This window comes from Tiliqua scincoides, chromosome 1, assembly GCF_035046505.1.
Source record: "Tiliqua scincoides isolate rTilSci1 chromosome 1, rTilSci1.hap2, whole genome shotgun sequence".
Classification (NCBI taxonomy): Eukaryota; Metazoa; Chordata; class Lepidosauria; order Squamata; family Scincidae; genus Tiliqua; species Tiliqua scincoides.
Window position 1 is genome coordinate 282,506,350 of NC_089821.1, and position 27,205 is coordinate 282,533,554.

Here is a 27,205-nt window from a genome sequence, read left to right on the forward strand (position 1 = left end):
CAGAACTCTCATTGCAGGTATTCCACCCCAGCAGGTGTCCACACACTTTTCCACACCCAGTATGGACAAATAGACACCTTCCTCTTCCATACAGGACTGGAATTTAGTGTTTGAATGACACAGAGATGGAGACTGGAGGAAGGAAAGTGGTATCCCTGCTGAAATCTGCTGCTTGAATCAATAGCTTCCTGCCACTCCATGGAAAGGCCAGCTCAAAGTCTTCCCCTGAGTGGGGCAGGGAACTGAAAGAAGTGCCTGTACAGAAGCCATGTCCATAAAAGAGCCAGGCAGGTGAAAGTTTCTTAAATCAGGGGACTCAAACATGCCTGAACAATAAATCAGCAATTTACTGGTTACAACAGCATGCTTTAAACAGGAGGGACTGGGAACCCAGAAAATTACAGGCTGGTCAGCCTAACATCTGTTCCAGGTAAGACAGTGAAAACTACTTCTGTTTGGCTGTTATCATTCTAAAAGTGCAGTGCCCAGAACTGCTAGACTTCCATTTTTTTAGTTTCAGCTTGGCATCCGATTCTATCCAGGTCCTCCTGAATGTTGTTTTCACTGCCAGTCTTCATGCAGCTGTGGAGAAGCCTCTGATGGAAATCCTAACCACCTCCAACTGTCAAAGGAGCCATGAAGAGGAAGACAGTAGGCAGAGAGCTGTAGGAGCAACTAGGAAGCCCTGCCTGTGTGTATCTCCTCAGAAGTAACCCCTTCTGAGCCCTGTTGTGGTTTAAGGGAGGCAAGCTGGACAGCAGGGTGCTAGTGACTGACTTCTGTTTCTCAAGGACCTGCTCTGTCCCTCGAGCCCCGTATATGGGGGGCCAGGCACTTGTCCATGTCAGAAAGCTCCCTGCTTTCCTTTGCTGCCCTTGTGCCTGTAGCAGGCAGCTACTTCTTCCCCCGCCTCTGGCTGTGTTTCAGGGGCTGGAGGGAGTCCTCTTCGCTGCTCCTGCTTTCACTATCGGCCACTGGAGAACGGCCTGCCTTGAGCTGCCGGCGGCGGCCCTGCTCTGGGGCTATCTTTGGTGGCTTCTTTGGAGAGACGGTTCTCTGTGTCCTCTTGCGGCTCAAGGCATGTCTCTTGCGCTGCCTTTTCTGCTCTGCTTCTTTTCTCTGCAGCTTCATCAGCTTCTCAAAACTCTTGGTTGTGTTTGTATTAACATCAAACCAGTCCTGAGGAGAAGATACATACTATAAATGGGGATGTGCAGCCAGGCACAGACGCCTTGAGGCAGGCTCAAGGCTTATGCCACCAACTGCCATTATCCAGGAAAAACAAAGGGGAGAGATAGGGAAGCAAAGAACACTGTGTGAATGGCAGGTACTGCCACCCACTCCTCACCTCAGCATGCACAGTGTTAATGTGGTATTTCACCCCACTCTCGGACACAAACTCCTTCTCACACAGGAGACACTTGTATTTCCCAGCTATGAATTCACCCTGTGGTTGGCAAAACATACGTTGTTCATCAAATTCCCAGGAAGCTAGATCCCACATAGACCCCTCCATTAGCCCTGCCTGTACATGGACTAGCATGTAAGCACCAGGACCAAGAAAAGGAAGAGAAGCGGGGAGGTGAGTGCCTGCCCCCTCAGATCAACCAGCACTGTGGGACTCCCCCTGCCATGGGCAGGAAGCAGAAGGGCCCACTTTCCTGCAGCCCTCCATACAGCAATGGTGCCTACCAGGGTGCAGGTGCCCAGGTGAGCCTTGAGTCCTGAGATGCTGCTATATACACATTCACAGCCCTGGAACCGAACAAGAGAAGCACAAATGAGGCCAGACCTGCACCCAAACACGTGACGGCTGAGGTCAAGAGAGGGCTGAGCTAGTGCTGAGAAGGGCAGAGGCCTGCCAAGGCTCCCCACAGCCACAGACATGGTTGCAACCCAGAGTTACAGCCTCCTAAGAAGACTCTTGGGACTGCAGGGAAAAGGGAGTGAGAGGCGCCTGCCTGGCTGAGAGGCAAAGGTTAATCAGCGGCATCTCTTCGGCACAAGGCTGCCCGAGGCCAGTGCACCCAGTCCACGCACCTGGTTGGGACAGTGAACTCGTCGGTACATCTTGATCTCTGATCTCCACTTGCAGAGAACCTCTTGGCTAACAGCAGGCAGCCCTGGTCGAGTATACTTCAGCTGAGACAGGAAGCATGGAGAGCAAAAACCAGTGAGAACTGGAAGCTGGAAGAGTTAGCACCACACCCCCTTATGCCAGAAACAATTTCTCTCTGCAGCTACCTCTCACAGTCCTCCCCACAGCCACACCCACCTGTCACCACAAGACAAGCTCAGGGTTCAGTTGAAGGTGTGGTAATGGAACTATTCTGCAGGAGGAGGGCTTGAAGCCTCGAAGAGAAGACTTTGATGCAAGAGGGGAAGCTGGGCATGGACTGAGGAGGGCCAGGGTCCCACTGTGCACTGGGCAAAGGACAAAACTATTGCCTGAGAAGTTGTAGGGAACAAAAACAGCTGCTTCCCAAAAATTTTTTTATGTAGAACCATGGGCAAGCAGGGGGTAATTAAGCGAAGGAAAGAATGTGGCTGCTGCCACCTCCATCCCCCAGGCCAGAAATCAGACGTGAAGTGGGTATGCTGTGTGGCTCCCTCTCCACCCTCCCATGGGTGCAGCTGTTTTTCTTGGAATACTTCTGGAACTCTGACATGGTATACAAGTTTCTAAACCAGACAGCCTTGTACCTTCCGGTCATCAGGAACAAGATCCTGCAGGACCTTTCTCTTAGGCCACTCCTTGACCAGCTCCTCATTGGCCAGCTCATGCAGGTAATAGGCAGCCACCTTGGCAGATCTCCTCTGAACTTTGCCATCACTTCCTCCACCATTGGGCTCTGTGCTGGCATCCTTCAGGTGGCCAGGTCTGCCATCCCCATGGAGGAAAGGGACCTGAGAAGAAGGGTGAAAAGAGAGTCTCCATGCACTACTCTGCCAACCCACGGGAATAATCTATGCACAGGCAGGCAACTGGCTTAGAAGAAACACTGCCCCGTGCCTATGTGGAAGAGTGAATGGAGAAGCAAAGTGTCTCTACTGTCTGGCGGCACAGCCAAGTACTACACTTCCTGCCACCATCACAGTCACTGGCAGACACCTGCCCCCAGTCAAGGTCCCACTTCTTGTGTATCAGCAAGGCGGAAGTGGGAAAGAGAGAGGAAGAAATCCTGGCCAGCCCTGGGTGTCCCGGAGCCAGAGACTCACTGTTCCATGTTCAGACTTCAAGTGGTAGCCTAGGCCAGCCTTGGACCTGTAGGCTTTGCTGCAGTGGTGGCACTTCAGGGTCATCTTCTCCAGCTCAGCAGCCGCCTTCCCACACTTCTGACTGTGGTAGAGGTAGCCCATGATGCTGGTGAAGCTGCCTGTGCAGCTCTGTGGAGGCAGGCAAAAGAGCAAGGTCAAAGAAAAAGTCCCTTCAATTGTGTCTGTCTAGGACTGGCCAAAAGCCCAAGAAGGTGTGAGCATTGCTGCACCCCTTCTCCCAGAGCTGGCAAGAGTACAGGTGGCTGGAAGATGAACCCAAGTGGAAGACAGTCAAGCAGCCACCAAGGGACACTGGAAGGTGAAGACCAGGCTGCTGCCTGAGGTGCTCATTCTTCCTGGGCAGCCAAGGACCCATTCCTGTCCTCTTCTCCCACCAGTCCTCTGGCCGCAAGAAGACATAACTTGGGTTCAGCAGGTTGCCATCTCTCACCTCCCTTGTGCACTTGAGTTTCCCTGTCCGTTTCAGCACTTGCCGCAGGCGGTCTCTCTCGCTCTGCTCCTCCAGCTGGCTGCTCTCCTTCACTGGTGGCTGCAGGCAAAGCAAGGAAGGGAAAGGCTGACTCCTGCAAGGGAAGAACTCCAGGCAGCAGAACCACATCTGGAGACAAGGTCCAAAGGGTATGCTACAGGCAAAAGGGAAGCTATTTCTTTAGGAGAAACTTTGGAAGTCTGGAAGCTGGTTGTGATTTTATTGGATTTGCAATGCCACCATTTCCAGAAAACCTGGCTGGGCCAACTCTCACTTTGCAAGTGCAACCACAGAGGTATATTATACCAGCACTCGCTGGGGAAGTGAAGTCCATCATATGGAGGAAAAGACTACCACAGGTCACAGGTCATGATGACAAAATGCAACCTTCAGGGTTTAGAGGCAGCCTGTCTCTGAATGCCAGGTGCAAGGGAGTGGCAACAGGATACCTCTCGAGACCTCCCTGAGGCATCTGGAAGATGCCTTCCTGAGGTATTCCTGTGAGATACAGGAAGCTGGATTGGGTGGGCCCTTGGCAGCAGAGCTTGTAAGTCAACACAGCTAACAGCAAAATGAGAGAGTGCTCAGAGGCTCCAGGACAACATGCCAGCCTGCTGTGCCATCCTTTGCTGTAGCAGCGCAGCCAGTTGCTGAGGATATTAGGTGGACTAGATGTCAACTGGCAAAAGCCTCTCACATTGCAGGACAGAGATAGCTGCCCTCTATTGGATTAGACCAGGGGTGCCCAAACCCCGGCCCGGGGGCCACTTGCGGCCCTTGAGGCCTCTCAATGTGGCCCTCAGGGAGCCCCCAGTCTTCAATGAGCCTCTGGCCCTCCGGAGATTTGTTGAAGCCCGCACTGGCCCAACGCAACTTCTCTCAGCGTGAGGGCGACTGTTTGACCTCTTGTGTGAGCTGTGGGATGAGAGCCCCCTCCATTGCTTGCTCTTTCACATCTGTGATGCAGCAGCGGCAGCAAAGGAAAGGCCAGCCTTGCTTTGTGCAAGGCCTTTTATAGGCATTAAGCTATTGCAAGACCCTCATTCATTCATACAAGTTCATCTTTAATATATTCATTTATGTAAACTTATGCAAATTTATTCAAATTTTAAATGTAAATTAATTCTTTTTTTCCCCCGGCCCCCGACACAGTGCCAGAGAGCTGATGTGGCCCTCCTGCCAAAAACTTTGGACACCCCTGGATTAGACCATGAGGGATCCACCTACCTCATTAGTATCATCTGAACAACTGACTGGCTCTCCAGGGCTCTAATAGGAATTTTTCCTGACCTACCCGGAGATATCAGCAAGAACTGAAACTAGGATGGTCTTCACACACAGGAGGGGCCCTTCCCACTCAAGGACATCTCAGAAGCCATGAGTTGCCAGGACAGATGGAACTTAAGACTTTCCAGGGGTGCAAGCTGCCCTACCAGGCTATTATGCTCTGCCATGACATGGTACTTCATTCCTGCCAGAGACCGCAACTGTTTCCCACAGTGATGACATGTGAACATCTCCTAGGGATACAAAATGACACAGGTCACATCAGCATGTAGCTCAAGAGGAAGCTCTTAAGCATGTTGTTGTTACTACATTTTCTCTTGGGCCTTCACTCCCCACCCTCACTATTACATGCCTCCAGAGTTTAGCAAATTCCTTGCTAACCTCCAAAACAAAAGACATATTTCAAAGATATGTAAACACACATCCAGTAATGTGATGCTAGTTCCAGTGCTGACAAGAGGTCTTCCCAGCATGCACTGCTCCTGCTCATTTTAAACAGAAGTGGTGGAGAGGAGGGAAGTCGCATGAGAATACAACTGTGGTGTTCAAATGAAGAATGTCTCCGAATTTCACCTGTGGGACACTCACACCAGATGGTGGCAAATGGGAGGAAGCTGCTGTAGGCTTCCCAAAAGCACCTGGTTAGCACAGCTGAAGTCAAGATACTGGTCTAAATGGAGCCACTGGCTCCAAAGGGTTATCAGGAGTGAACTTATGCCTTGAGGCGGCAAAAACAGCTTGGGCTACAAGAGAACTGGGAGCTGGCAGTTCACCTTCTCACCTGCTGGCAGTTTGACATGTGCTTCTTCAGTCCTTCAACTGTCTTCCTCACTACAGCTCTGCAAGTTGGGCAAGTGACACGGCCCTTCTCCAGGATCTCCAGGTGCCACCGCTCTTCCAGACTTCCTGCCACAGCAGAGAAGACATATCAGTTCTGCAGGCAAAACCCTACACTCCAGATAGCCAGCTTGGTGGGGGGGGGGGGGCTTTTGAGGTTGACCCAAGCCTCTTCTGCTGCCATCTCAAGATAAGTCTCAGTTGTGATTATACCAGCACAACACTGTGGGTGCTGTGGCATCTCTGCTATACTGTGGTACCCTTAAACCTGAAGAATTGTGTGGTATGGTACAGTAACATCACAAGGGTGTCTCTTCACCACAGTACATGGGATTAGCTCCTTCTATGCCCTGATCAGCTGAGCCTATTAAAGACACAGCACCCTGTGATTGGTACATTCTGGTGGTTTGGCCTCAAGACACTGGAGGAATAGATGACATGATTGCTCCATGCTGTTTTTTTTACTTCTCCCCCCCCCCAATTCCTCTTTATCTAGGATAAATACAATCTTGACAAAACTGAACAAGGAGCTTTCACTGCATATGAATGCTGTCCTCTGCCAGGGAGATCCTTCCACAATGCTCCACAACAGCACTTAGGGTTTCTTGCTACCGTTGTGTAAGAACCCCTAAATGTGCAACTTAATGCGTTCTACACACAGAGACCCCACCTGTGCCCATCCTGGGTCTGCATGCAGGGGATAACTGTAATCCCAGCAGCTGAAAGATACCACTGAGTACAGAGGTAACCACTTACTGGCAACACCAGCAACCAAGTTATGGCTTGATTGTTGCCGGGGATTGCACTGGGCCCTTCCTTACCTGCTGCATAGGTTGGTGGGGCTTTCTGTACAAGACGGCTTTGGAACTTGAGGTTCCCAGGCTGTCTTCCTGCTTGTCGCTGTTGTCCTGACAGAAACATAAGCAACTGTGAGGGCTGTCTTCTGCCACCAGGAGCCCATTCCACTTGGTGGCACCCTGGTTGGGGAACTCCCTATCAGGTGAGATCCAGTTGGCTTTCTCTCTACCCACCTTTTGACAACTGAATGCTTATTTTCATTAGTAGAGGAAAGCGCTCTCACTCTCTCTCTCTCTGCTTGCAACTGCCTGAATTTTGTTTGAGTTTGTCACTGCATTATTGTAAGCAGCCTTGGAGGTCTCCCGATGGGGTGGGGAAAGGCAAAACGTAAGTATTTTAAAGTTGAGAGAAAGAGGCTTGTTTATGGATAGAAAGCCAGTTGGGAATGGGGAAGCTCAGAGAACACAGTATAAAGGGACAAGTGTGGGGAGCAGCCTCTCATCAGCAGGCAGTGAGCTGCCTATGGGGTCATGAGGCCTCCTCTCCCAGGAGAAAGGGAGAGCCAAGAGCATATATGAATGGAGAGCGGGGAATCCAAATAGTGCTGTACTCACCAGGAACTTTTTGCTTCTTCCTGGGAAACTCCTCATAATCTTCCTCACTCTCCTGCTCCAATCTGTGCTTTGCCTTGGAGAGGGAGTCTCCAGCTGTAGACAGAACAAAGAGAAGCCAGTAGTGCTGGGAAGCCAAGAAGAGCCATGCCAAGACTAGCACCATCCATGGCTCCCAACAAACTGGCTTGAGCCTTTAAGAGTTATAGGCACGTGTTCATGGACAGCAAGTCGGTCAATTGCTAATGGACACGATAGCTTTCTGCTATCCCCAGGTTTGCAGGCAGAATGGCAGTTTCCCTCCATGTTCTGCTTCTGAGCTCCTAGCGCCTTGAGAGATTTGGTAGGCCACTATGGGCATTAGGATGCTGGATTCTTGATCTTCTCATGGGGGTGGAAGAAGCAGATGCTATCCCAATGCAGTTAGTCAGTGGCTCCAAACTGCTTTTCCCCACAGACCCTTCATATACCACCACAAGCAAGAACCACTAAGGCAGGTCTGCTCTCACACACAAAGACCAGCATGGTTGACACTAGTAAGGAACCCAGGAAGAGCCGCAGACAGATGCAGCAAAAAAAATAAGGCCTCTTAGTTGGTGCAGGTTCATGAATAAAGTTTAATTGGCTATGTTTACAAAAGGGGTTCAGGGCTGGTTTGGACCTTAAGACATATCCCTAAATATTCCACAGATTAGGACTGAGACAGGCTACTTCCCAGCCTTTTGACAGCTGCAGAGGACTTGTAACATATGGCCCAGGTGGTAGTCCCCTTGGATTTTACACCTTCCAAGGTGGGTCTACATAACCAGGTCAGTTGCGCTTTCGGCTGTCACCAGACTTAGGCCCCTGGGTGGATCTCCTTTGAAGGATGGGTGGCATGGAATGGAGTGCTTGAGACTGTGGATAACTGGTACTGGGTCTAAGTGAGAGCTGGATGTAGTGAAGCACAAGTGACCCCTTTTCTTTTCTTGGAAGATTCCTGCTAGGGGTTTGTTTGTTTGCTTTTGTTCCACCAATTGCTGTTCTTTTTGAGTATTCTGGTATTTTGCAGTTGGATTTTCTGATATGTGGGGGCAGCAGGGTTGCTTATTAGGTGAGACGGTTATGGTCCCTGGCAGGGGTGGGGGATGGTATTATTTGGCAGAATGTAGGCTAACCACAGCTCTTAATTGTATAGTCTGCCCGTGGAGCCTGATGGATGCAAAGGGATTCCCAATGGTTCAGGGGAATTTCCCTACTGCCAGGACCGGCAATCCATACAAAGCCTCTGGAATGAGAAAACATTACCCCCCCCCCCCGCCAATAGCCTCTACTTATTCACAGAGTGAAGGTGGCTCCTTGGTTTTCTGGGAAGCCTCATGCAATGAAACAGTGAACAAGTGCCTTGAGAAACAGTGACAGAAGACATGCAACAAGGCTGGCTCAGTATGGGTAAAAGCTCCTATCAGAGTTTATTCATGGGCTATGTTGGTAGCAAAGGTGGCTTTTTTTGCTACATTGCATCTGCAGGGGCCTTTTTGGTGAGCTATTCCTGGTTGTCACTGGCTTACTCCATCTGGTTTTTCAGGGGGGCAGAATGGCAACTTGGTTGCTTGCTGTGATCTTGTACTGGCAACCTTCAGTCTCGAAAGACTATGGTATCGCGCTCTGAAAGGTGGTTCTGGCACAGCGTCTAGTGTGGCTGAAAAGGCCAATCCGGGAGTGACAATCCCTTCCACACCGGGAGCAAGTGCAGTCAATTTGTTAAGAACATTGTGGATAAAATTCCTCATATCCATCACTACTTGGATTCCACTTGGTCTGGTCTAGTCAAGGTATTCCCCCACACCAGACATCTGTTAATCTTGATTTGAAATCTTTTCAGCTTGTACAGCCCAAGAAAGTGGACAAGACCTTTGCAGCATGAGACCATATACCATCCTGCTCAACTTTGGCTTGGCTCATCTTCAACAGCATTGAAGCTGGCTGTGGTCCACCTCCTCCTAAAGAAGCCTGCCCTGAATTTCACCATCTTGGATAATTTATGGTGAATCTTTCTGTTTCTAGGCAATGAGATTAAGCGGGTGATGGCTGCACAGCTGCAGCTGCACAGGGTCTTAGATGAAGCAGATCCTCTGGACCTCTTTCAATCCAGCCGCAGGACGGAAACAGCCTTGGTCACCCCACTGGATTATCTGTGCCAGAATTGGTTGGGGGAGTGTATCCCTCTTGGTCCTGCTGGACGTTTCAGTGGCTTTTGGTGCCATCAACCATGGTGTCATCTTGGGGAAGTTTGGGGGTACTATTTTGCAGTGCTTCTGGTACTAGCTGAAGGCTTTATTGAGGCGCATCTGTTTGGCACCCTGGCCTTTAGCATGCCGCTATTTTGTTTCCTATGTTGTGTAACACCTACATGAAGCTGCTGGGCAGATAATCTGGTGTTTAGCATCATCACTATTCAGGTGACACTCAGGGCACATACTCTCTCTATCACTTTTCCCAGGGTGGCTTTTGAATCCTGGGAAATACTGGAGTGCTACCTGGAAGTGGTAGGATAGGACGTGGTAAGACAAGGATTAACAAATGGAAAATAAACTCAGACAAAACGAGATATCCTCTTGGTTCAGAAGTCCATGAGACAGGCACAGAATTATCAACCTGCTCTAAATGTGGTTGTACTCTCTCTGCAGGAACAGGTTTGCAGTTTCGGGGTTCTCTAGAACTGTTTGCCTCGCCTGGATCACCAGGTAGCAGTGGTAGTCATGAGGGCCCAGTTAAGACTAGCATGCTGGCTGCAGCCATGTTTGAGTCAGACTTAACTGTAATGGTCCACGCCCTGCTGACTTCAAGAGTTAATGACTGTAATGTAGTTTACAGTGTTGGCTTTGATAACTATCTAAAAACTGCAGTTAGTACAGATTGTGGCAGTCCACATTGTGTGCGGTGGCTATTTGACTCTGTCAAGCCCTGTGGCTGTACTGGCTGGCAGTTCATCTCCAGTTGAGGCCAAGCTGGCGGCTAAAAGGGTTAGGTCGCCTGTGCAGTGGCACCACACATCAAGAACTTCCACCCATTTGAATTAAAATCTGTGCCCTTCCAGTTGGCCTTCCATCTTATGACTCCATTTAGCTTACCTGCCTTCTGTATAATTTGTTACCTCAGTTTTCTACTTTGCCTTTCTGGTCTTTGTTTCTGTCAAGAAGTGGTTTGATTGTTCTCACTGTTCTGCATATCTGTCTTTTCAAGTGTATTTTTTCACATGCTAATTGTGTTTTAATACACTGTGGTGAGCTGCCTTGAGCACCTTAGTTGTGGGAGGAACGGCAAAGTAAAATTTTATTAATAAGCAAACACAGCAAGGCCACTGGAAAAAAGAAGAATTGAAACCTTTCTATCTAATTCCATAACTTTAGATTAGCGGTGCTCAAACTTGCCAGGGCTGTGCACCGGGAATGCAGTCCCTGTGCGGACTGCATCAGAGCATTCCGTGCAGCTGCCCAGTAATGTCCTTCCCATTTGGAGGACAGGGATGCTCTGGGCCATTGCGTCGTGTGCCCAGAGTCCCAGAATGCCATGCAATAGGATATCTGGGAAGATGCACTGCCTAGAGCGTCCCTGTCCTCTAAATGCGGAGGATATCACTGGACAGCCATGCGGAACGGAAAGGTCCGCTTACCAGGTGGACGGATCTGTGCAGATGCTGGATCTGGCCTTTGGGTTGCAGTTTGCCCTCTCGTGCTTTAGATGTAGCCCAATTTGTTTTGTAGTCAGAAAGGTTTCCCCAAAGCATCAGCCACTGCAAGGAGACTGGGACTAGGAATTTCAGAATTAAGGAGTGTTAGTAAAGCACCATCAATGTCAAGCTATAACTGCTTTGCACTGAAATGACTTACAGTCAAGTCTAGAAATCATTCAGTACATTTGGAAAGCAAGGAGAGAGGGACTCAAACTTCTTTGCCAAAGTAAGACACTTTGGCCATGACAGAGAAAATGGAATTTTGGTACATTACTTTGACCGCTTAAAAGAAACCAGCAGTGAGAACTTTAAATTCTCTAAGAAACCTGGAGAATCAAGCATTCTTAGTTTTAATTGTATGCATCCAAATCAAGCCTCTTTGCAGAAAGTTCAGGAATTCAATTGAGACAGATACCAAGTTTACCATTATGAGACCAAGCATCACTTTTATTTTTTAATAGAACTCCTCACAGTACCTTTCTTCTCTGCAGACTTGCCATCAATAGCCTTTATTCCTCTCATCTCCAACCAATAGGCGGGCCTGCGAATGACTCCGTTGCGGCCAAGTTCAGGGGTCCTGTTAGCCAGCCCCTTGGAGGAGGTTGAAGAAGAATCACTGAACGACTCATCGTATTTGCTTGCCGAGCTCTGGGATTCCGCGGCAAAGTCTTCAAATGGCTTCGACCTACGGGGTGGGGGTGGGAGGAGGAGAAGGGAGGCAACAAGAATACGGCAGGCAGACTCAGCTTCACATGTGCAGGGCTTTGAGGCAGAAGTGTGCCCAAGAGGGGCAGCCTCAGAGCAGCTCCACCTAAGGATTCTTGGGTCCAGGGGCGTGCGGTGGGTAGGGAGGCAGGTGAGGCAGAGCCTCCCCACTGGAGTCCTTCTAAAGGCGCCGCCGCCGCCATGGGAGGCACCCAAGCACCCATAACCCATGCGCAGAGCTGGGCTGTGGGTGCTTCCCATGGCGGCAACGCCTTTAGAAGGACTCCAGTGGGGAGGCTATGCCTCACCTGCCTCCCCACCCACCGCATGCCCCTGCTTGGGTCCTGCCTAACCACAGCTGGGAGTCAGCACCCTGCGGGGTCTGCTAGGCCCCCCCTGGAAACTGGGCAGGGAAAGGCAGAGCCCGCCAGCCCCCCCACACTGGCCCTGCCACAGCCCCTGCTGAGGCTGCTGGCGGCTGTTTCTAGGGGGAGGAGACCACAGGCGGGCCCACGCCGGGCCTCGCCGGGGCGGGGAAGGGTCCGGAGGAGGGAGCCGGTTCTCCGCTCGCCGCCCTCCCAGACGCCCCACCGACCTTCTGGCTCCTGGCGCTCGCCGGCCTTTCAGCGGCCTCTCGCGGGGCTCCGGTCCGGCGCCCTGAGCGGAGGAGAGAGGAGGAGCGCGTCAGGAGGGGAGGAAGGCCGCCCCCGTCTCCCACTCCCACTCCCGCCAGAGGCCTCCCCGCTGCTCACCGAGCGGCCGCCACCAGCCTTGCCCCTCATCGCTGCTGGGCGCCCTCCAACGGCGTCACCCGCGCCGCGCTAGGGCGCTTCCGGCCACCGAGGCGCAGACTAGACGGGACTTCCGGTGGTGGAGGGCCGCTCTAGCTTCTCTATGGTGTCTCTGAGTCCTCTCCGACCGAGCAGGGCTTTCCTCAGTGGGGCGCAAGAGACCGGATGTGGCGGCGGGGACCTTTTCCCCGGAAGCAGAAGCGGCGAGAGTGCGATGGAGGCAGCAGGCGCTGGAGCGGGAGCGTCCAGCCCGGCAGCCGCCCCCCCGGTGTGCCTCCTGGTGCTGGGCATGGCTGGGTCCGGGAAGACGGCGCTCGTGCAGGTGGCCGCCGAGGGAGGGAAGCGGGCCGGGCCGGGCCGGGCCGGGCTGGGCTGGGCTGGGCCTGGCTCCTCTCCCCTGACGGCCCCGCTCCTCTCCCCCTACAGAGACTGACCTCCCACCTGCACAGCAAGAGCGCGCCCCCCTACGTCATCAACCTGGACCCCGCCGTCCACGAGCTGCCCTTCCCGGCCAACATCGGTGAGTGGGCTGGCGGGGCCGCCGCTGCCCCGCTTGGGCGCTGGCCCCCCCCCCAGGGCGGAGCCGGGCTCGGCCCAGTCTGGCCCCGAGGCACGCAGAACTCTGCAGGGCATAGGTGGAGGGTGCTCTTTCCACTCAGATGGAGCGTCTGTGGAACTCCCTGCCACAGGATGTGGTGGTAGAGTGGGTGGGGGGATGTTCTTTTGCCTCTCATACCACAACCAGGGGACATCCTCTAAAACTGAAAGTTGGGAGCGTTTAGGACAGACAAAAGAAAGTACTTCTTTACCCAGCGTGTGATTAGTCTGTGAAACTCCTTGCCACAGGATGTGGTGATGGCATCTCACCTGAATGCCTTTAAATTGGTCTGGAGGAAATGACCATTGCAGGTTACAAACTGTGATGGGTGCGTTCAGTCTCCTGATTTTAGCAGTAGCCTGTCTCAGAATGCCAGGTGTAGGGGAGGGCACCAGAATGCAGGTCTCGTGGTCTTGGCTGCTCCCTGAGGCATCTTGTGCACCGCTGTGGGATACAGGAAGCTGGACTAGATGGGCCTTTGGTCTGATCCAGTGGGGCTCTTCTTACATTCTTATGAGGGAAGGAGGAGGTTCCCTGCCTGCTGGGCTCTGGGGGACCCAGGTCTGTTAGAATTGCTTGGCATGGAGTGCCTGCTCATAGCCCAACAGAGAAAGAGCACTGCCTGAGCTGGTGCTCTTGTCAGCCGCTGCATAAACTGCTTGTTGGACAGGGGCATCGTGTCCCGTCCATGCCCCATGGCTCAGGCCTGTACTTTGTACATTGTAGTCTTTCAAGTAGCTTCCTAAGGCATAAGAGCTCTGTAAAGATTCCCTGGTAGCAGCTGTCTTGGGGCTATTCAAGGCACTGCTTTTCAAGGTCTTGCTCATGGTCTACGAGGCAGACATTTATGCCTGCACAAGGGTGGAGTGGTTGCTTGCATACAGATGAGTATATGGGAAGGAATCATAGCAATCCTGAATGGGGTAGGAGCTGAAGCATCTGGACAGCTTGTGCCTGATGATTGAGAGGGGGTATCATTGGCCTGGAATCTTTTCCATTCAGCAGAGTTCTGCAGACCACCTGCTTCCCCAGTGAGCCTGGCAGTACCCCTAGAGGGCCTATGTTATGCGGGCTGACATGAGAGACTGTGCTTAGTGTTGTGGGACACTCCTGGTGGATGCTATGGCTGTTAGTCTTTGGCGTCGCACAGTGTTCCCTGTGCTTTTCAACATCTGCTTGAAGCCACTGGAGGAGATCATGTTGAGGTTTGGCAGTATGGAGATGATCTCCACCACTATAGAATGCTACCACCCCCAGATGAAGAAGCTATGGAAGGTTCTTGTGTATGACATCAGCAAAGGGCTGGATAGAGTAACCTTCCACCACCTAGTCAAAAGCTGCATTGCTTTGGCTATGTTGTGCTTGCCTGAAAGGAGTTGCACTCATCTTGAAGGATCAGGATCATGGTGTGGAAGTATTCTAGGACCTAGCGTTGCTTCTGGACATTCAGGTAGCAGCTGTAACCTAGAGTGCTTTTGCCCAGTGCTGACTGTTGTTCCAGTTGTGCCCTTTTCTGTCACAAATGGACCTGGCCATGGTGAGTCGTGCCTTAGTCACATCACAACTCGATGCCTGCAATGCACTGTACATGGGACTGCTGCTACCAACATGCCTTGTATGCATGTTCACATGTGCATATGTACTAAGATGGATGTGTTGGTGTTGCTGCAGCACACCAAGTTGGAACCAGCATTCACAACACAAGCCTGTAAATATCTACTTGGAAGTAAGGCATGTTTTATTCAGTGAGGGCTACTTCCTACGAAGTATGTTTATGATTGCAGTCTTAAAGGGTTAATCTTAAAGCTGAAGGTAGTATTGTCAGTGTCACCAAATTATTACAAAAATTAATTATAAAGGAAAAAAACAAAAAATAATAACATTCAAAGGCAATATGAGCAATAACAGTTGGACAATTTGAGTGGCCTAGAAATACAGCTGTAAGACAGAAAGAAATACTAAGGAGGTGGAAAGGTGCTGAGGGATGGAGGTGGAACTTCTGTTCTGGAGCACCAGTGGACCATGGGAGCAGGATACTGCACTTAGCATAGTGGCTATGAGACGAAGGTGCTTCCTTAGTGTGAATCTCTCCTCTGCTAGCCTCAATATTCCCATCTCCAATATGGGGGTAATAATACTTGCCGGGCAGGACTGTGGTAAGACCTATGTTGAGACAGAATGTGCTAAGTACCATTTGCGGTCAGGCAGTACCGTATTGCCTGAACATGGTGTGGGACACCCAGTATTATTAGAAAGAAAAGTGAACGCCACCTCTTTGGAGCTCTCATGATTGCTGTGTGTGCTTCAGAAAATGTCTAATTAGATAGGGTTAGCTATAACTTGGTCCTCTCTCTCTGTTTCTCTCTCTCAGATATTCGTGACACAGTGAAGTACAAAGAAGTCATGAAGCAGTATCCTTGCCTTCACAAGCCACTTTTGGAGGAGTGCAATGCCAGGGTTATGTAGGGTGGGGGGCCAGGCCTGTTGTGAATGAACCAAAGGCATTTTGGAAGAAACTGGGGTTGGGTGCTGGAAAGGGCTGTGACTTATGGCTATGTTGATTTCAATCGGTGCTGCTGATTATTCCACCTTTTTCCCAGAGCCAGTGGGTGAGTGTTGGATGAAGGAATGTTGTCCCCCTAGGCCTGATGGTTACATGTCTGATTCCTCTGGTTGCACACCTGAGCAAGTACCAGCTGGTGGTGTGAGTGCCCCTTGGCCTAACATACTAGTTTTGCAAGGGATCCCAAACTCTTGCCCCAAGAGGTGAGGTAGGTGAGCCGATGAAGCAAGGCCTCAGTGAACATATTGGCTGAGCTGGACCCTCTTTGGTTAGAGAGACTTCTGTATGTGCCCCTTGTTTTTTTAAGCTTAACTTTCTGCTCCTCAAGAGAGGGAGAGATTAAACTGGCAGGCTCTTTAGATGTCTTCCAACTCCTTTCTTCCATAAAGGCTTCAAATGTCTGAATTGGACTTTTCTGAATATGCTTCAGATACGGACTGGGCCCAAATGGGGGCATTGTGACTTCCCTCAACCTTTTTGCAACGAGATTTGATCAGGTACATGATTTCCTAGCTGATCCAAGGTGAGGGAGGGGTGTTGGTTGGATATGTAGCTGCCAAGTATTTTACACACAAACTGCCCATCTCTTTGTTGTTCTGCCTAGGTGATGCAGTTTATTGAAAAACGACAGAGCTCATCCCAGTGAGTCAAGAGAAATTCAATGGTGTTCTTGGGTGGAGTTGGTAGGTAGGAATCCTATTGTGGGAAAATAGCTCAGAGGTGAAAAACGTAGTGAATCCTGGGTTCAATCCAGAACAGCTCTGGTTAAAGGTATGTTACTAGTGTTGATTATGCTCTTTGCAAAGGAAGACCAAACCTTTCTGTTGTAGGTACGTCCTGATTGACACTCCTGGGCAAATTGAGGTCTTCACTTGGTCCGCCTCGGGCTCCATAATCACTGAAGCCCTGGTTAGTGCCTTCTGTTCAGCTTGGGAGAAAGAGGGAAGGGGCTTGGGGAAGACCTCCCTCTCTCCCCTTTTGCTAATGCTAATTCTTTGATGTTCAGGCTTCCTCTTTCCCATCAGTGGTGGTTTATGTGATGGACACATCTCGCAGTACAAACCCTGTTACTTTCATGTCTAACATGTTGTATGCCTGCAGGTAAGAGCTGTTGCTTGATGGTGTGCCTTACCTAACCATTTTTCTTCTCTCACTTTCCTGGAGCTCTGTTCTTTTGGTGCATTACAAGTACACCCCCCGCCCCGCTGCTCACATTCATCCATGCAGACTTGCAGGGTTCTTGTTTCAAATAAGGGCAAAGTCAGTTGGATGTTCAAGCTCAGTTCTGTGAGCCTTTGGCAGTGACCAGATGAGAATGTGGGAAGGAGTTTGAAGTTTGGGGATGCCTAAGCAGCGAGATCACCTCTGGTGGGGGATTGTGCCATTCCATTTGTCTAAATGTGAAACTGAAATTTGTTGTGTTCCTGGATCCAAGAGGGGAAAGGAGAAATGTTTAAGTGGCACACTTAAGTGCCACTGGGAGTGCCACACTTAAGTGTTCTGGGAGAATTAATGATGATTGTGCTGGTCCTGCCTTTTTTGACTCCTGAGGGTTCTGCCAGCTCCCTGAGCCTTGGCCCAGAAGCAAGTTCTCAGCCCATTCAGGAATGTTCAGGAATGCCACCCTCCCCACCACCCCATCTATGTTGCCACTGATGTGTCTTTGCCCTGACCATTATCACTTTTCTCACCAGTATCCTGTACAAAACGAAGCTCCCATTCATTGTGGCTATGAACAAGGTGAGTGGAATAGTCTCATCCAGTCTTTGGCCTTTTTGGACTCTGTGCTCACCTTTATCCCTGTTCTTCATTTCTTCCCATTTATACCTGTCTCTTCTCATTCTCTTCCTTCCTTGTTCTTCAGTCCTAATGGAGAGAATGAGATCGTGGCGTTGGTGCTGCTTGTGTAGCCCTCCTCAGACTGGGGTGTGATCTACTTATGTCCCCTGCCCCCCACCATTTTATGGTTTTATCTTTGTCTAAGAAAAATAGCAATGTATGCATGGGAGGACTGGAGGGGGTGATGCAATTCTCTTGAGCGTTTACATCTAGAAACGTGGCAAGCCAGTACCAGCCCAAAGGATCCTGTTCCTCTCCACTGTGCAGTCTTTGAGGTTGTTCTTTTCTCCTAAGGCTCATTGCAAGACCTGAACTAGATATAGCAAAGGCTGTTTAACTGCCTCTGTAATTAAGATGATGGTCAGATATTTCTTCTAAGTCTTTTCACAGTGGGGATAGCTGAATGAGGGCCCAATCCTATCCAATTTTCCAGTGCCGGTGCAACTGTGCTAATGGGGCATGCACTGCATCTTGTAGTGGGGCAGCAGTCACAGAGGCCTCCTTAAGGTATGGGAACATTTGTTCCCTTACCATGGGGCTGCATTGCAGTTGCACTGGGGCTGGAAAATTGGATAGGATTGGGCTGTGAGCCATCTGCAGTCGAGGGACATGCATGGCAGAATTACCTGCCTCTAGCCAGAGCTGTGGGAAAGTAACGAGGGACTACTCTGTGGATGAGCACTTTGGAGAGGACATTTAAAAAATAGTTAACAGGCTGAGAGTTGGGGGCCTGCCCAGGTTAAGGCCTGCATGTCAAATGCACATTGTGAGGAGAGTCGGAGTGGTCTTACTCTGGTTCCATCTGCTGATGCAGTGTTGATACAGGAGACTTAACCCAAACATTGCCGTATTGGAACAGCCCATTTCTTGTGCTGATTCATCATCACAGTTTTGTGCTCCCTTGTTCCTCAAAAGCGTTTGAGGCAGTGCATAGCATCTAGTCTAGAAGGTTTTCCAGAAGGGCATAGATGATGTGGGATGAGGGTGCTGGAGCCAAGGACTTTTTGGCAGAGAGGATTTGCAGATAGATCTATGAAGCAGGGGGCGGCTCTTGGGGCTGAGGGTACTCTGGCACTTGTTGGAGCTTGTTGAGTAGCCTGACCCCTTTCCTTGCTCACTTTTGGACTCGCTGTGGGGTTCTGTTTTTTCGAAGCCTGTTTCGAGCACTCCCAAGAGAGCCACTTCACCAGCACCTTCTGTTCTTCCCTGACTCAGACGGACATTGTTGACCACAGCTTTGCAGTGGAATGGATGCAGGACTTTGAGGTCTTCCAAGATGCTCTTAACCAGGAAGCAAGCTTTGTCAGTAACTTGACTCGCTCCATGAGCCTGGTGCTAGATGAGTTCTACAGTTCACTTAAGGTGAGTTCTGTTCCTCAGGATGCTCCTCTTCTTCAGGATTGGGAGTCTTTGCTTTTAGGTTTTTAATATTCTTAATGCTTCTGTGCTCATGTGTGTATAAATATGATGGAAAACCCGAGGTACTCGTTTGCAGTATGCTAGAAGAGGGTCCAGAAGTCCACTAGCCGCCCACATCTTCAGGGAGAGAGGGGCACTATGAGTAGCATATCAGCTGGGATTTACCAGCCGAGTATTGATCTGTCCTCATGGCACCTCCACCCAACACCTTCATATACTATCTGCCTCCAGTCATACTCTCAGCATGGCCACCTGGGGTTGTGAGATCCAATTTCAGCAGAATACAGCAGCAAAACAGTTTCCAAACAAATATAGTGTGGCTTCCCCAGCCCTCAGAAGGCATTCAACTGAAAACCAGAAGTCATGATTTTCAGCCCTTACACAGCACACAGCTTCCCCGGCCCTCAGAATTCTTCTGGGGGGAGGCCCTCAGATTGGTGCACCAATACTATCAGTGGCCAACTGAGTGCTATCGGGGGATGTTGCAGGGGTATTGGATGGTGGTCTGGTGTCACCCCCCACAAACCTGGCACTCAGGACATGTGTCCTCCTTGCACCCCAGGTATGCCACTGAATCTAGGCTGCCTTCTCAGATACCAGTGCTTTGAGTACACAGCTGCCCAGACAAGGAAGGATTAAACCAGAATTCTAAGCCCAGATATAGTGTGGAAGCACAGTTTGAGGCACACTGCTTAACACGCCAGCTTCTACCCAGAGGTTCAAGTTGTTTTAATCCTGGTTTGTTGTCTTGAAATAAACCATGGTTAATTGAAGGTACTGGTTTGGGTGGTCAAACAAACCATGATTTTGTGTGATGTCTGAATGGACCTGGTGTTGGTCTTGCAAGCAGTTCTTACTTCAGAAAGAGACCTCAGTCTGGCTGCTTCCCCACACCCCACCCCCGGTTTATAACATGCTTTGTTGAAAACAAAATATTTTCTTTTCCAGGTGGTTGGAATTTCTGCTGTCCAGGGAACTGGGCTGGATGAATTCTTTGAACAAGTGGCCAGAGCAGTTGATGAATATGAGAGGTGAGAGAGGGGACTTCAGAAAGGAAGGAAGCTGCAGTGAGCTGAATGACTGGCCAGGCACCCACTCTGATTTTGTTGGGCACGGAGTGTGATGCTGCCTACCCTCCCCAATCTACTCCAGCCTTTCCTGGAGCTTGTTTATGCAGTCTTCCACTGCAAAGTCCCAGTCCATTTCTGGTATTAGCATTTCTGGTACCCTGGCACCCAGAACATAGGGCAGCTGGAGCGGGTGGCCTTTGGTGGGGTCCGAAGTACTCCATGCGCGGGTATGAGGCCCACTGGGAGAGTACTCTCAGCATCAAGGCTGTGTGTGCAGCTGCCTGCTCAGGCAGCTCTAATCCTTGCAGGTTGTCCACTTGTATATGGAGTTGTGCTGCCTGTAAATGAATAAATGGAACCAGTTTCTCTTTCTCCTTCCAGGGAGTACCGCCCAGAGTATGAGCGCCTGAGGACAAAACTAGTGAGTTCTTTGTTGCATGCACTCAACCAGCTGAACTAATAAAATTTATGTCTTTCATAGTATTCTTACCCTACTTTTCCCCCCAGAGAGAGGTGCCCTAGGCAGCTTATGAATTACCCATTTAAACAAAAATCAGTCTAAACAGGACAAAAGCAAAACCAGCATGGGGGAAGGAGGTGGAATCCATTGGCAAAAGGACAGCAACAGAGCAGTGTCAAGACAAACAAAATTGAGCCCCTAAGCTAGAGAAAACAAATTGGTTTTCAGCTACCACCAGAATGCTGATGGGAGGCACGCTGATCTTCAGAGGCAGGGAGTTCTGCATGAGAGGTCCTCCCTACTGCTCCTTCCATGAGTTTTGGATAGATGTGCCCTGTTCGATTTTGGAAGTGGGGCAAAAACTGTTGTCAGAAGTGATGATTGGTTCTAGATGCTGTTGAACACAGAAAGCTGCCTTAGGATGCAATTCACTTTCCAGCACTGACATAAAGGTAATGCAGCTCCGAGATTCGGGAACAAACACTTCCTTACTGTGGAGATGCCTCCGTAGGTGCCACCCATCTGGAGTATGCAGCACACATCAATGTTGGAAAGTTGGTAAGGATTTGGGCCTTACAGAGTTAGCTCTTCTTGCTCAGTATCTTGTATGCTGAAGTGAATCCAACTCCTTCCTTCTGCTTGCTCTATCTTGCACAAGTGTGTGTGAGAGACTTCTTGCTGATTTCCTTGTCCTTCTCCAGTCCCCATCAAATCCGTTTCTGCGGTTCCTCTGAACCCTGGCTTTCTGTGGTGGTCACTTTATGCCTGGAATGGGAGTGTGAAAGGAAATTATGCCAGGAAAGGGAGTGCAGGGTTATTGGTTCTGGTGGAATTCTCAGTGACTGTTGCCTATGGTGTCTCTCGGAGTCAGAGTGGGGCTTATGCTGTCATTCCATCCTCTCCTGGAGGGTTGCTTTTCAGAGGTTGTGCTGGGGAATGGAAGAAAAGTCCTGTTGGATCAGGCCAATGACCATTTCTGTCCCAAATCTTGGCCAAAAACCAAACTGCAGTGAGTCACGATAACCAGTCTTCTCCAGGAATCTTGCGGTTGGGTCAGCAACCATCTTGTCCAAGAAAGGCAGGTTAGAGAGTGGCTGTTAGTAATTCAGAATGATGAGATTCAGAATGAATCAGGAACAAGCTTTTTGGATTGCGGTGAGTAGCATTTGTGATGAATTGTGCTTCAATGAAAGCGGTGACCCAGTGTGCAACAGCAGTAAGGGAGGCAAATCTCGGGCAATGCAATAAGGGCAATGCAACTCTGAAGTAAGGGAACAAACATTCCCTTGCTTTTAGGAGGCTTCCATGAGTGACATCCAACTGCAGGATGCAGCACTTGTCCCATTGGCAGCGCTATGCCAGTGCTGGAAAGCACTGACATAAGGGGTTAGGATTGCGCCCTTAGTCTCTCTCCTGGGCGGATATTACAAGCCAAAGTGGGAGAGGGTGCAGTGGTCATGTGGTTGGCCTCCCACTTCACAGAATCCTGCCCATATCCTCAGACTGTACAGTTGGCAGAGATTCCAGCTGCTGCAGGAGTTGTTATGCAAAGCCAAGCAGTTTTATCTGTGAGGTGCTTTGAAAATTGATCAGTGTGGGCCATCAAAATTTATCTGTTGGGGCAAGTGGTCAAAATTATAAAAGTGCCAGACTGAGAGCGAGTTAGGACTCCTGGAGCTGCTTTTTGAAATTCCCGAATGCCTGAAATAGCATTTGCAAACCACGAATGGGAGGACTTGTGTTCATAAGATCCCTTCTCTTCCTAAGCCAGAAGGTCAAACAGCCGCAAGTGGTTGGTTAGTGCGCCACAAGGCACATCTCTGATTGGTGTGTGTCTCCTTCATGTGATACTGGCACTATCCAGCATTGTGAAGGGCCAGGCTTGATATTGGATTTTCTACCTGTGATCAAAAGTGGGGGTGGGCAAGGAGTTGCTTTGAAAGATGCACAGCTGGGCTTGGGCTCTCTGTATTCATTGGAATGGCCTTTCCTTACTTGCAGGGAAAAGTTCAGAGCCAGCAGCAACAAGAACAGCTGGAGCGCCTGCAGAGGGATATGGGTACCTTTGCTCCAGAGAACAGTCCAGCTGGACCAGGTAGGCTAGGCTGGGGGCCCAGAAGACCCCTCTTAAAGGCTTGCTTAGAAGATCAGGGGAGTGGCTTTGGGGCTGCAGTAGGGACAGCTGAACAGCTTCCTGGGGAACAGGCTAGCCCAGGGCTTCTTGGCTTCCAATACAGGCAGTGGCAAAGAGGACTCTACCCTTCACTCTCACCTCAGGAGCTGCTGTTCCTGTTTTCCCTCCACTGAAGCAACAGCCCTTCAGGCACCCACCCCTTTGAGTCACAGCTGGGGTCCAGCCTAGCCTACCTGGTCCAGCTGGACTGTTCTCCAGAGCCTGCATTGAGCTCCTACCTGGTCCAGCTGGACTGCTGTGACCCCTGCCTGCAGTTATGACCCCAGCTGTGACTCAGAGGGGTGGGTGCCTGAAGGGCTGTTGCTTCAGTGGAGGGAAAACAGGAACAGCAGCTCCTGAGGTGAGAGTGAAGGGTAGAGTCTGCCCTGCCCTTACAGCTGGGGTCATAGCTGCAGGCAGGCAAGGGAAAGGCTGGAACTTGTGCACTGATAGTTTCTGGCTGCCCATAAGACCCCTGTGCCCATCAGTCTGTCTAATAACCTGCACTGTTGCTTCACATGAGGCACAATTAGAGGCTTCTGAGCCAAGGTGGTTTGAGCTAAAGGGAGATTTTCTTGGACTGCTGGAGGACTGCTCTTGCCCCTTACTGGGCTGTGGTGGTGGGGAGGTGTCACAGGCCATGTGGCCAGGGAAGGTTTGGCAGTTACTTGACTCTTGTCTGCAGGCGCAATGCCAGAGTCTGCCCACGGACCCTCAGCACTGATTCTGACACGGGGAGCTCTGGAGGAAGAGGAGGAGGACCCAGAGAGCGATACGGATGACATTGATCATGACGGTAAGGAAGGATTGGGAAATGGGGAGGGGAGAGCTTTTCCATCTCACCCCTTTGCTTTCACCATTGATAACCACAGTGGATTAAAAATGTCTATTTCAGAGATGTCTAACGGTACAATCCTATGAATGCCAACTCAACATAAGACCCTTGTGTTCAGTGGGACTTACTCCCAGGAAAATGTTACAGGTTTGCAGCCTAAATGAATCTAAGGCAGAATCTTAGGACCTTAAGAACATAAGAAGAGCCCCGCTGGATCAGGCCAAAGGTCCATCTATTCCAGCTTCCTGTATCTCACAGTGGCCCACAAATGCTTCAGGGAACACACTAGACAACAGACACAACCTGCGTCCTGGTGTCCTCCCCTGCATCTGGTAATCAGAGGCAGCCTACCTCTACCTTGCACATACCTACCATGACTTGTAATCTGTGATGAACATTTCCTCCAGAACAAGAACAGCCCCACTGGATCAGGCCATAGGCCCATCTAGTCCAGCTTTCTGTATCTCACAGCAGCCCACCAAATGCCCCAGGGAGCACACCAGATAACAAGAGACCTGCATCCTGGTGCCCTCCCTTGCATCTGACATAGACCATTTCTAAAATCAGGAGGTTGCACATACACATCATGGCTTGTAACCCGTAATGGATTTTTCCTCCAGAAACTTGTCCAATCCCCTTTTAAAGGCATCCAGGCAAGATGCCATAACAACTTCCTGTGGTAAGGAGTTCCACAGATTAATTACATGCTGGCTAAAGAAATATTTTCATTTGTCTGTCCTTACTCTCCCAACACTCAACTTCAGTGGATGTCCCCTGGTTCTGGTGTTATGTGAAAGGGAAAAGAGCGTCTCTGTGTATCCGCTCTATCCAGCCCCTGAATAATTTTTTATGTCTCCATCATGTCCCCTCTCAGGCGCCTCTTTTCTAGGCTGAAGAGGCCCAAATGTTGTAGCCTTTCCTTATAGGGAAGGTGCCCCAGCCCAGTCATCATTTTGGTTGCTCTCTTCTGCACCTTTTCCATTTCCGCTATATCCTTTTTGAGATGAGGCGACCAGAACTGGACGCAATACTCCAGGAATGGCCTTACCATTGATTTGTACAACAGCATTATAATATTAGCCGTTTTGTTCTCAATACCTTTTCTAATGATCCCAAGCATAGAATTGGCCTTCTTTACTGCTGCTGCACATTCAGTCGACACTTTCATCGACCTGTCCACCACCACCCCAAGATCTCTCTCCTGATCTGTCACAGACAGCTTAGAACCCATCAGCCTATATATGAAGTTTTGATTTTTTTGCCCCAATGTGCATGACTTTACACTCACTTACATTGAAACTCATCTGCCATTTTGCTGCCCATTCTGCCAGTTTGGAGAGATCCTTCTGGAGCTCCTCACAATCACTTCTGGTCTTCACCACTTGAAAAAGTTTGGTGTCGTCTGCAAACTTTGCCACCTCACTGCTCAACCCTGTCTCCAGATCATTTATGAAGAGCTTGAAAAGCACCGGTCCCAGGGGTGCTGGGATCCTTGGGGCACACTGCTTTTCACCTCTCTCCATTGTGAAAATTGCCTGTTGATACCCACTCTCTGCTTCCTGATGTTCAACCAGTTCCTAATCCAGAAGAGGACTTACCCTCCAATTCCTTGACTGTGAAGTTTCCTCAGTAGCCTTTGGTGTGGGACCGTGTCAAACGTCTTTTGAAAGTCCAGATATATAATGTCCACAGGTTCCCCCGCATCCACATGCCTGTTGATCTTTTCAAATAATTCTAAAAGGTTTGTGAGGCAAAGACTTACCCTTACAGAAGCCATGCTGATTCTTCCTCATCAAGGCTTGTTCATCTATGCGTTTTGCAATTTTTGTCTTTGATTAGGCCTTCCACCATCTTACCTGGAACAGACGTTAGGCTGACTGGCCTAAATTTCCCGGGTCCCTCTCCTTCCTTTTTTAAAGATCGGTGTGACATTTGCTATCCTCCAGTCTTCTGGCATCGCGGCCGTTTTAAGGGACAAGTTGCATATTTTAGTCAAGAGATCGGCTACTTCATTCTTTAGTTCCTTAATAACTCTTGGGTGGATGCCATCTGGGCAATAAGTCTGCCATCTGACTTATTGATTTTTAATTTGTAAATTAGGGCTGTAATGTTTTCTCTTTTAACCTCTATCTGACTTAATTCCTTGGTCAAGAGGGGCAGTTCAGGTAGTGGTATCTGCCCGACGTCTTCTCTGTGAAGACAGATGCAAAGAATTCATTTAATTTCTCATTTAATTTCATTTAAGGACCAGCCTGTCAGTGACATTGTGAAGGGCTGCTTCTGTTTTGGTGGGGGTTGCTTCCCTACTCTTCTGCAGCCCTGGCTGCCACTGGAGGGTATTCTGGGCCCTGCAGGTGTTTATAACCAAAGAAGGTCTCAAGTGGTTTATGCAAAAGGAATAAAAATATGCTTTCTTCTCCAAAAGGGCCTTGTTAACTTTAAAAAAGTTGAATTGGAGGCAGTACCAGCAAAGCAGCCACTGGGAGAGATGCTGCGCTGTGCTCTACTGAGGGTAGTAGGAGGGAGAGGAGTTCTCTCCCCCCCACACACTCAGTGTAAGAGAAAGTGCCTCCTCATGGCCCAGTGAGCAGAACTTACCTGCTGTTTCCTTTTTCTCTAGTGACTGAGGGAAGCCATGAAGAACCTGCATTTCGCAACTTCCTGCAGGAGGCCAAGCAGCGCTACACAGCCAGAAGCAGCCACAGGCAGGGAGGAGGAGGAGGAAGCTGAGCAGTGAAACACCAGCCACCTGAAGAACGGCCCTTGGTGCAGCTCTGGCTCCAAAGGCTCTTGGCCCTTTTTTGGCACTCTGCCGTCTGGGCCTGCGCAGATGAGTCCAGCTCCCTGAACTCTGCCCCTTGTCATGGGCCTCCATGGGACTAATTAAGGCCAATGGTCTTCCTTTCTGCTGGGGGTGTCTGACTCCCACACCACGTATTGTGAATTGGTCTGCAACTTGCCAATGGAAGAATATATATTTTGCTATTAATGGCTTGTGGTTGCTTGCTCTTCTTGTTGGGTGGATGTGTCCTCACTCTGTTCTGTTGGCATTGAGCAAGAATAGAAGTGGATTCCTTGTACTTGTCAGAGTGGTAGTAAAACAGGGTGCATTTCCCTCAACTCCTGCAGACTGTCAACAAGTATGTAGGCCAGTAGATATTGCATACTTGACCTTCCAAAAGGCTTTTGGGAAAGGTCCTCACCAAAGTCATAATGAGATATGAGTTGGGTGTGTTAAGTTTCACTGGCAATAGCAGGGAGAGCTGATCTTTCACTTGCTACCATTATTCAGAACTAGGGAGACCAGACAGAAAGGCCTCACCTTGGAAAAACATCTCCCCCATTAGCCCCCCATTTCTTTGGGGGGTGGAATTTTTCTTTAAAACCAAGCAGTATGGTAGCTAGTGAGAGACATCGTAATCTCATTCCTGAATAGGTAGGCACAGACCCAGCCTCAACCCAGAGTGGGGAATGCAAGTTGATTGAGGCAAGACTACTGCCCTCTTTGTAAAATGGGCATAAAAAGCAAGGCTGGACAAGAGACAGTTACACAGTCAGCTGAAAAGAAATACCTGAGTCAATTAAACTAGATCTGTTCGTTATCTCAATTTACTCATGTTCCCAGGCTTCCAGTAATCTCATCCCATACCGGCCAAGGCAGTGGGTGCCATCTGTGCTAAGCACCTGATACTCAAATCAGGGCAATTGGTTTGGGCTTCTCCTTTTTTTATGGGTGGTGGATATTGGCCAAACACC

At 49.9% G+C, this 27,205-nt stretch overlaps 2 protein-coding genes across 3 annotated transcripts; one reads left to right on the plus strand and one right to left on the minus strand.

The window, feature by feature from the left end:
- Positions 1-323: 323 nt before the first annotated feature.
- ZNF512 (zinc finger protein 512) lies at positions 324-12,652 on the minus strand. 2 transcript variants are annotated; one of them, XM_066626945.1, is made up of 14 exons: positions 12,454-12,649; positions 12,297-12,358; positions 11,473-11,681; positions 7,285-7,377; positions 6,694-6,780; positions 5,817-5,941; positions 5,182-5,268; positions 3,710-3,808; positions 3,220-3,387; positions 2,704-2,907; positions 2,041-2,142; positions 1,693-1,755; positions 1,349-1,447; positions 324-1,179 (listed from the first exon to the last, which is right to left on the minus strand). In XM_066626945.1, exons 1-14 carry the CDS (start codon positions 12,481-12,483, stop codon positions 895-897), a joined length of 1,713 nt encoding a protein of 570 aa, XP_066483042.1. In that variant the 5' UTR covers positions 12,484-12,649; the 3' UTR covers positions 324-894. The 2 variants fall into 2 exon arrangements, with proteins under 2 accessions (XP_066483042.1, XP_066483051.1); XM_066626954.1 differs by lacking the exon at positions 6,694-6,780 and having other exon boundaries at positions 12,454-12,652.
- Positions 12,599-26,438, plus strand: GPN1 (GPN-loop GTPase 1). The gene is made up of 14 exons (XM_066626965.1): positions 12,599-12,814; positions 12,919-13,012; positions 15,462-15,501; positions 16,084-16,150; positions 16,258-16,295; positions 16,484-16,562; positions 16,660-16,754; positions 17,348-17,393; positions 18,708-18,854; positions 19,860-19,942; positions 20,363-20,402; positions 22,443-22,536; positions 23,300-23,410; positions 26,070-26,438. The coding sequence occupies exons 1-14, from the start codon at positions 12,707-12,709 to the stop codon at positions 26,177-26,179; spliced, it is 1,152 nt and encodes a 383-aa protein (XP_066483062.1). The 5' UTR covers positions 12,599-12,706; the 3' UTR covers positions 26,180-26,438.
- Positions 26,439-27,205: the final 767 nt, after the last annotated feature.

What these genes read in the sequence shown, in the direction of transcription:
- ZNF512 (XM_066626945.1), bottom strand. Translation starts at nt 12,483, where the DNA reads ATGAGGGGCAAGGCTGGTGGCGGCCGCTCG. An exon ending in TGGCAGAGCATAATAGCCTG is followed by an intron (nt 3,809 to 5,181) that starts GTAGGGCAGCTT and finishes CTTTGCCTGCAG; the next exon opens with CCACCAGTGAAGGAGAGCAG. An exon ending in TTAACACTGTGCATGCTGAG is followed by an intron (nt 1,180 to 1,348) that starts GTGAGGAGTGGG and finishes TCTTCTCCTCAG; the next exon opens with GACTGGTTTGATGTTAATAC.
- GPN1 (XM_066626965.1), top strand. Translation starts at nt 12,707, where the DNA reads ATGGAGGCAGCAGGCGCTGGAGCGGGAGCGTCCAGCCCGGCAGCCGCC. An exon ending in AAACGACAGAGCTCATCCCA is followed by an intron (nt 16,296 to 16,483) that starts GTGAGTCAAGAG and finishes TTTCTGTTGTAG; the next exon opens with GTACGTCCTGATTGACACTC. An exon ending in GAACAGTCCAGCTGGACCAG is followed by an intron (nt 22,537 to 23,299) that starts GTAGGCTAGGCT and finishes TCTTGTCTGCAG; the next exon opens with GCGCAATGCCAGAGTCTGCC.